The sequence below is a fragment of the Juglans regia genome, chromosome 3 (assembly GCF_001411555.2).
Source record: "Juglans regia cultivar Chandler chromosome 3, Walnut 2.0, whole genome shotgun sequence".
Classification (NCBI taxonomy): Eukaryota; Viridiplantae; Streptophyta; class Magnoliopsida; order Fagales; family Juglandaceae; genus Juglans; species Juglans regia.
Genome location: NC_049903.1, coordinates 29,317,437 through 29,327,197, shown reverse-complemented (window position 1 = coordinate 29,327,197; position 9,761 = coordinate 29,317,437). Strand labels below are relative to the sequence as shown.

The 9,761-nt window shown below is 29.6% G+C and overlaps 1 protein-coding gene across 1 annotated transcript; it reads left to right on the top strand.

Moving 5' to 3' along the window:
- The first annotated feature begins 297 nt into the window (after positions 1–297).
- LOC109006384 (60S ribosomal protein L35-like) lies at positions 298–2,576 on the top strand. The gene is made up of 4 exons (XM_018985654.1): positions 298–429; positions 589–724; positions 812–968; positions 2,327–2,576. The coding sequence occupies exons 1-4, from the start codon at positions 426–428 to the stop codon at positions 2,399–2,401; spliced, it is 372 nt and encodes a 123-aa protein (XP_018841199.1). The 5' UTR covers positions 298–425; the 3' UTR covers positions 2,402–2,576.
- Positions 2,577–9,761: the final 7,185 nt, after the last annotated feature.

The following is a 9,761-nucleotide window of genomic DNA, read 5'->3' as shown; positions in this document are numbered from 1 at the left end:
TATAGGTTGTTTAAGCGTCATGCACTCCTTTTGAAAAAGAATAAAATTTATTATTAAAAAATTAATTTTTTCATGTGTGTTTCATATTTTACTTTTTAAAAAAATAATGTATGATATTTGTAAATTCTATAACTATAAATATCATTTTTCTTAATAAAATTATCCTCTTCTATGAAAAAAAAATAAAAAATAAAAAATTGTCACAGATATTGGGCTTGGTCCATAAACACGAGTTTGGGGGTTCAGCGCATTCATTAATTTGATTTAAGGCCCAAAACATTGTCACAGACCAATTAACTGTTTCTATTTTCTGTGCATTTTTCCTACCGTACCCTCGAATAAAAGGTCCAGCAGACTCGCAACAAAAGCTTCTAGGGTTTTCAGGAGGCAACCAGGATTCGAAGCCGCTGCGTTGTCCGTCCGGAATGGGTATGCCACTGCCTTATTCCTTCGCATGTCTAGGGTTACTCTCCAAATTTTATCTTCATTCTGTCTTGTTACACATTCGTACGGGTTGAATTTGTATTTTCAATTTTGTTGTTGTGAATTGTCTGATCGAATGAACGGATGGTTGGAAATGTCTTGTAGCGAGGATCAAGGTCCACGAGTTGAGGAACAAGTCCAAGGTAGATCTATTGGCCCAGTTGAAAGACCTCAAGGCGGAGCTTGCTCTCCTTCGAGTCGCCAAGGTTACTGGTGGTGCGCCCAACAAGCTCTCCAAGATGTACATGCCCTCTCTTCCTCCCCTTCGCTATATATATTGAAGCCTTAAGGCTTTTGGGGGCTTATACGTGTTTGTTTGGATTTGCAGAAAGGTTGTGAGACTAGGAATAGCGCAGGTGTTGACGGTGATATCCCAGAAACAGAAAGCTGCTCTTAGGGAGGCCTACAAGAAGAAGAAGTTCCTGCCCCTCGATCTCCGTCCCAAGAAAACCCGGGCCATCCGCAGACGTCTTACCAAGCACCAGGTTTCTATTTTCCTCCCAGATATGTTTTCTTGTTTTTTAAGTTTTTGTTCGCGGTTTGATTTTGAGATAACCCGACAAAAATGGATATTGTTCATGAAAAAGAGGACTCTAAATTGGCCCCTATATATGTTGATTAGAGATTGGTTAAGGTTGTGCAACCTGCATGACTACGTTGCAAATGAGAGACTGGAATTAAAGTACATTTTTTATGCTTGATGCTTGGTACAATCAGACTTGGATTGTAACTTCCAATTGATAAATGTTTGAGGGATAAATTCTTAGGTGGTGGAATAGACGTGTAGTACGAACTAAAATGTTCAGTGAGGGATTGTGGTTGTTGCTGCTTTGGATGGATGAATTGAAAGTGGAAAAGGAGAGTATGATAAACATTCACGAGAGACGGGAAGGTTTGGATAGTGAGTTGAGATGAAAAATAAATAAAATATTGTTAGAATATTATTTATTAATATTATTTTTATTTTCGGATTTGAAAAAGTTGAATTGTTTATTATATTGGTTTTGGGAAACTTGTAATGATTAGATGAGATGAGTTGAGATGTTTTTGGTATCCAAACAATGCCTTAATTACCAATAGTTAGGCTTGAGACAAGAAAATTGGTTAAAGTGGCTTTAAAGGTGGAAAGAGGTCCTAACTAGGTGTTTTCTCTTGTATACATCGTGAGTACTTGGGATGGGCTACGTATATTCCTCTATTAGTATTAATGGGATGGGCTATGTATATTCCTCTATTAGTATTAACAAAATATTTTTTACCTATGTAAGAAAGAAATGATTCAAAGAGTACTAGCACTTTAGATGATGAAATGCTAATGAAACATGCCTGTAGCTATGCATAATTACTGGGGACCAGTTTCATTGACCTAGTTCTCTAATTTTGTGCATCTGTGAAAATGATTGCCAAGAATTTTGTACATAATTCGATTGGCTTCCAAGATTTAAAGTTAGTTAACCATAATCAAAGGTATGGATGCTAATGATTGCCTATATAGCTTTTTGTGTATAGTAACTTTTGAATTCTTGAAATATGGTTGTTGTCATATTCTAGGTGATGGGTTGATGGTGACTACTGCTGAATTTTAAGTGAAGCTCCATAAACTTTAAAGAAAGCTTCTTTTTACCGTTTCTGTTACTAATGTAATTTTAGAACCTGGGAAACTTCTTTATATTTTCCAGTTGCACGGTTGTTTCGCTAACTTCAAATTCCAGTACACAAGGATCATCTATTGGAAAGGCTTTTTCTGTTTGCTTGCCCTGTTTGGTGCGGCTGATGTCAAACATTTGGATTCTCTAAACCCAATGATCTTATGTGGCATGCTGTTTTCTTCCTATTTGTGCAGGCATCTCTGAAGACAGAACGCGAGAAGAAGAAGGATATGTACTTTCCGTTGAGGAAGTATGCTATCAAAGTGTAGGCTAGGGTCACTGCTCTTAAGTTTTTCATTTAATGAAAACATGCCACATTTTTACTGAGACTGCGATTTAGTAGAGCAGCCTTGCAGGCAGCCTTTTTGTTTATCTGTTATATGCTTGAACCACTTAGCTCGAAGTTTTAAATAAGAGTTTGTTCTAGGTTTGTGCTTGGCGTTATGACTGGGTAAGTGAGGGGGCATCCCCAGACCCGAACCCCTGGTTCATTCTCCTACCATAAGTTCCTGCTCCGAGTGATCTTTCAAATTCTCGATTGTTACATTACTTTTCAAGCATGATCTATGTCAATCCGCTGCTTAGAGTACAACTTGATAGATTCCGTCGTCTTTGGTACCTTTTTTTTTTTTATTAATATGCGAACAATTTAATTAGAATAATCCAAGGTATTAAAGGTGGAGGTTGGAGACCTCTAAAATTATTGCAAAATATTCAGATCTAGCCAGGCCTTAGGGCGGGTAGCTGCCCTTCCCTGATCCGGCCAAAATATCACACCAAAATAAAGATTTAACCAAAATCTACCTAACACAAATAAAATCGAAAAGATAGATTTGGCTCACGTTGGTCTCTGCTTGGAGTGACCTGTGACTATGGCTGCCAGTCTCAAGAAAAGTTATAGCATAATGACTTATAAGGCTTGGGAAGGGAGAAGGGAGACTACTGGGATGGAGAAATGAATTCAGAACCCATATCAGCACCTAGGGATGTAAAAACTAATTGGACGGGACCGGTCCAAACCGGTGGAACCGGACCGGTTTTGGACCAGTCTGGTTTGGGACCGATTCTCTTAATTCCAAAATTGGCTGGTACATGTCCGGTTCCGGTTTTATGCTTTTTAGGACCGGACCAGACCCGATTCACTATATTATATAGTTTAAATTAATTTTTTAATATTATATATAATATTTTAATATTATATAAAATTTATATATAATAATATAAATTATAATTATATATAAGATAATGTTATTATAATTTATAACATATGTTTAAACATAAAATATATATATATTAATAACATTTTATATCAGTTTTTTTATTTGTTTTATAGAAGGTTTTTTATAGAAGATTTTTTAATTTTTTTACATAACATATTTTTTTTATAAAGTAAATTTTTATAAATAGTAACATATTTTTAATAAAATAGATTTTTTTAAAGCAATGATTTTTTATGATAAATTTATATTTTATTAAAACAGGACTAAACTAGACCAGAATCGATAAAACTGGAAGTATCGATTTAAGAGGATAATTGTACTTAATCGATTTTTAAAAATATAAAATCGATACATACTAATTTGATCTTAAATTTTATCTAAAATTGAATCGATTAAACCCTTACGACAACACCTTATGTGGGTGGGGTTGTGGTTCTTTTGTTCTCCGTTGGTACGTGTTTTACATTTCACGCTGGTCTCTTTCTAGTCCGACATGTTTGTTTTCTTTTTTCTTTATTTTTTATTTTTACTTTTGTTGTTATTTTTTGGTTGGGGCATAATCATTGGGCCAAAATGGCCTTACTCTTTTAAACTCCACAAATCCTTCAACCATTATGGGTCGGACTACAAGCCTTGACAGAAGTACCATTAATTAGAATAGACCACCTGCTGCTGCAAAGTAAAAGCCATATTAATACTCAAAGAAATTAATTAAGTTCTATTTATTTATTTATTTATTTTTCATAAAATATGAGAAATTTTCATCATATCGAAAATAATTAGATCCACAAGTTAAATGAAAAAAAAATGACTCGATTTCCTCATGAACCAAATTAAAAGATTCTTGACGTGTGTTTATTCTACATTCAAAATAAGCGATGGATTTAATTATATTCTTTTATATTTTGTGTAATCTTCTACATGCATGGTTTGGAACAATTCAATTACTCTCAACTCATCTCAATTCATCATTATAATTTTTTCAAATCTCAACATAAAATATAATAAACAATTCAACTTTTTCAAATCTTAAAATAATAATAATATTAAAAAATAATATTCTAATAATATTTTATCATCTCAATTCAATTTACTTTAACATCCCAACACACCTTAAAGTCAGTCAAAATGGCAACAAAGAAATAAAAAAGGTTAACCACCCAGACAAGCATGAACTTTGTATGCTTTAAAGTCAAGGAAACTAAAAAGAAAAGAACAGAAAATTCAAAATTCATCTTGGAATGAAACAACTTCAACGTTTCCCCATGCATTCAGCAATTTGAATTTCACCAATTTCTATGACGTTAGAATCTATTAGATTTAGATATAATTTGAAAAGTGAGGTGAGATAAGATAATTTTAAATAAAATTTAAAAATTAAATAAAATATTTTAAAATATTATTTTTTAATATTATTATTATTTTAAAATTTTAAAAATTAAATTATTTATTATATTTTATATAAAAATTATAATAAAAAGATGAAATAAAATATTTTTACGCTTAATTGCTAAAACATCAACATCGTTGCTGTTTGAAGTTCTGACGGGTAAGCAAAGTCATTGTCTGTGCTGCCTTCTGGAAATGTCAACTTCACCGGACCGACCAAATCCTTAATCTGCATGCGTGCATGCCTTTCTTTATCGATCGTCTGACAATTAGGATGTCTGAGATCAGCTAGGGATCTATATGTGCCGCCGTACATCTTTATTTTCAGAATAAAACAACAATCCAAATTTCTTCCTTTCATACGTACGCTTCCCGGCCATCAAGAACCAAAAACAGATCAAATAAGACGTCATTTGTTTTCACATAGATTAAAATTAAAAAATTAAATAAAAAATTATAAAAATATATTTTTTAATATTATTTTTATTTTAAAATTTAAAAAAATTAAATTATTTATTTTATTCTATATTAAAATTTAAAAAAATTATAATGATTAGATGAGATGAATTAAGAAATTTTTTGAAAACAAACGAAGTCTTTAAAACTTCTTTATTTTCATAATTTATCTCAACTTATCTGATTTAATTATTATTTTTATTTTTACACAAAATATAATAAATAATTCAATTTTTTTAAATTTTAATTTAATTTTTTAAATATCAAAATAAAAATAATATTAAAAAAATATATTTTAATAATATTTTATTTAACTTTTATTTTAACTTATCTCATTTCATCTCAAAAAACAAACTAGTAGCTCTAATTCCCATTTTGCTTAATTTCTTCTTCCTAGACAGATCTCTATCATCTTGATCAAGGAGATATTGGTCCAAGTGTCGACTGCTTCCTGCATGCTTTACCTATTAATGTGGCCCTTAACTTTGGGAGTCCGGAAATTAACGTAGAATGAGCAACATCGATCGATGTCAGATTTAGATGACTCACCCCATGCATGCAGCTTGATCTATATCTTGTGTCTAGACTCTAGTTTGCTGTGTTTAATTTGTTACTAACGTTCATGATCATGATATCTTGAGTCCGCGTTTTCATGCCTGCTCACAAAATATCAACGTCAGCCCAGAAAGCGAAATGCTTGAACTGAGAAAACAAATTTGGCGTACTTGCTGATTATTAATTTATATTTACGTGACAGATCATCATCAAATTAATGACTATTTTTCTTCGTATAAAAAAAGACTCTCTTCTCACAATTTAGCTTGAATCAAGACGTATCTTTGTGCGGCTATAATTAATGAGTGGCACTACAGCCGTCCCTCCCAGTTATTGAAGCTATTATTAGTGGTTTTGAGATTTTTATTTTTTTGTATTTTTTTATATGTAATATTTTTACACATTTAAATATGTTTTAAAAAATAAAAAATTTATAATATTATTAAAAAATATTTATTTAATTATTAAATAAAAAAATCACAATAATAAAAATAAGCGATAAAAATTCGCGGTCTGTCTTTTTGTCAAAAGTTGATGGATCTGATGTCACATCCAAAATAGGATGGAGTCAAATTTTGGCAATCCCCGGAGTCAGACGTACAGAAAAATATGGTCCATTAATTGGGTTTATGAATTAAGTTTTAGTTGTACGATAGCCAGGTGTCAAGCGTTAGTTCTGTCAGAATGCCACCTAAGAGATTCATTTGGGCGGGGGTAATCAATCCGACAATGTGTTCGACAGTCTTGGCAAGTGTCGTGTATTGTATGCAACAAATATATAGAATAATGATAAGGTTGTTATACTATTATTATTTATATATTATATTTTTATTTAATTTTTTAATTTTATTTAATAATTAAGAAAGTGAGTATTATTAAAATTATATATTTTTAAAAAAAAATTTAATAATTAAGAATGTTAAAAAAATACTTAAAAAAATGATAAAAAAAAAACGTGTAATACACTTATTTGACAAGTATTCATGTGCAGTTGGATTTCAAGAAAAGATAAAGTGTTTTAGATTATTTATTTGGATCGGCAAGATTGTCTAATCTTATCTTAATATTTAAATATATATTTTTTTAACTTTTAATCTTTTATCTAATCATTATAAAATTTTCAAATTTTTAAACAATTTAATTTTTTTAAATTTTAAAATAAAAATTATATTAAAAATTTATATTTTAAAAATATTTTAATTTTCTAATATTTTTATTCAATTTTTTCTCTGTTCATTCTTAAAACTAAATAAAACATCATAACTCAAACCATATCACTACAAATCACAAACAATTTTACCATTATTTACAAATTTATCATTTTATCTTATTATATTCCCCAAGCATCCCCTTAACCTCATTTGTGTGCCGTTGTTCCGATGATATATAATTTGTAACAAAGAGATGATGTTAAAAAAAATAGAAAGGAAAAAAATGATAATACTCTAATGAGTATATAAACAAAACAACTTTTTTTGTTCACATCACATTTTTTTTTTTCTCTCATCAAATATATGGTATATGGATGATGAATAGAAAAATTCAATTAGTTTAACACGAATAAAATTAAGAACAATTTAAAAGGATTTTCGGGGGACCATTAATTGGCAACAACATATATATATATATATATATATATATATATACAGGCACAAAAAGTATTTTTCTTTAAATATTCAAAACTTTAGTAATTAAACTTGCTCCACTAAGAAACTGTGTCTGTATTGATCATAATTTGGATCACTTGGAAGAAAAAAAACTTACAATTGTTTTCTTAAGAACATATTCAACCGACGGGAAGAAAATCAAAGCACAATATTTTGTATCAAATGAGTAATACTAGATATAGTTTTAGGCTCTGTCAAATTTTGAACACTTTATTTTAAAAAGAGGCACCATTAAAAAAATAATTTTTTTTATACAGATTTCAAATTTACTCATTTTTTTAAAGGAAGTGTGCGATACTTACATAACCTAGGTTTAACACCCCACTCCCCAAATTTAAGAATAAAATCACTTTTAGAAATTCTCATGGAAAAGAATATATATATCAAAAGTAAGTTTATATTAATAAATTATAATATATATTCTTTTTAAAAATACATTTTAACACATTTGATCATATACACTCATATAAAAAGTCTAGAATTTCTATAAACTATATTTCAATTTAATACTATACTAGTATATATGTGCTAATTATTATAAAATAATGTACTTATACTATACTATAAATAGATTAATATTTTAGAATATGTAAACCTAATATTATTACTAACATAGATAATCCGTAAAATCAAAAAAACCGGACTATACTAGATCGAAATTGGAGAAACCAGAATTTCTGACTTCAGTAGTGAATCTGTCCGGTATTGATTTTTAAAATTTTAAAATTAGTGTATACGGGTTCAATTATTAAAAATATACAACCAGACTAAACCAGAGCCGTTACACCCCTAGCTATAATCCATACGAAGAATCGAGAAAAAAATGAATAGCAAATTAAGTTGACCGTGAAATCTTTACGCACAATAATTCACTTGGTAGACTTTTGGGTTATAAAAAAAAGATGGATTGATCTTTAATTTAGAGGTGCTCCATGATCGAATGAAGAAGAAATTATGAATCTTGTTAGGTGGATATTGAAGTACCATTAATAGTATTTGAGAACTTCTATAGATACAAAGAGATTATATAAAGTACTAAATTCATAAATTGATGTGGGTTTATGAAATCCGTTAAATCTACTTTATAATAAACGTAACTTTACAATTTGACGTACAACATCAAGTCATATCAATTTATAAGTTTAATTTTATATAATCTTTTTGTAGATACAGTATTTTCTATCTTATTAATGGCCCAAACGAATAAATTTATTAAATTTAAGATGCAAAAGCTAGCGAATCATGATGTGCATGCGTTTCAATGAAGAAGTAGATCAAACAGTTGTATATAATATATTAGATACATATAGAACCAATAGAAGCTGCATGCATGCTCGCTCTTAAGTTCGATCTACCAATTATTCGAGGAGTATTAGTGCTACGTATAGTTGTAGAGTGTGTAATTATCGTACAGTCGTTTTAAAAAAAAATGAGATCTATTGTTAAATAATTAATTTTTTTCATGTAGGACATGTATTTATTCACTTTTTTTAAAGTGATTGCACGATATTTATACATTTACAACTTCAATTATTATTTTTCATAATATTATATATATATATATATATATATATTATATAAGAGACTTATAACACAAAAGCTGGCATTAATCATGAAGACTAACTAATTATTTCCATGCATCAAGCTGGACTCTCAACTTGCGGCCAGCTATTTTGTGCAGATCAGAATTTGCGCTAAGTTGCTGTCATATATGAGCTGACCCTTCTTATCATATATAATTTTGTGTAGTGGATTAATGGCTCTAGCCATATACATGAGTTTCGGTGAGCTAGCACGCAGCAGCTCATGTAGAGACCTTTATGAATTTAAGATGCATATAATGATGTTCGGGGAATGTATACTTACCATTCCCGTCGCAGGTAGCCTTTATGAAACTAACACTATTACAAGAAAAATGAATTTTTATGATAAATTTATTACAATTAAAAGATTATTTATAATTAATTTTAATTATAAATAATTATTTTATTAAAATTAATTAATCGTAAATAAATAATTTTTTTTATAGTGTAATTATATATATATATATATAGCACAAGAAATGTTCAAATAACACAAGTAGTAGTACTAGACTTTCAAGCTAGTACGTAGTGCAATTGAAGCATGCATGCTAGCTAGCTCTTTCTACCAATTTGTCAAGAGGGTAACGCGCGTATAATTAAATTAAATTAGAGAATAAAATACAACTTGCACAAAAAAGTCAGACCTAGCGCCTAGATAGCTAGCTAATTATACACGTGAAATATTAAAGCAACAGCAATGAATTAATACTTAAATTTCCATTAATTACTGCTCAACTTGTTCTTTTATGCGGAGAGATT

Excerpts from the sequence above, each read along its gene's own strand:
- LOC109006384 (XM_018985654.1), top strand. Across the intron at positions 725-811 it reads CCCAACAAGCTCTCCAAGAT|AAAGGTTGTGAGACTAGGAA; the intron begins GTACATGCCCTC and ends TTGGATTTGCAG. Across the intron at positions 969-2,326 it reads GACGTCTTACCAAGCACCAG|GCATCTCTGAAGACAGAACG; the intron begins GTTTCTATTTTC and ends CTATTTGTGCAG.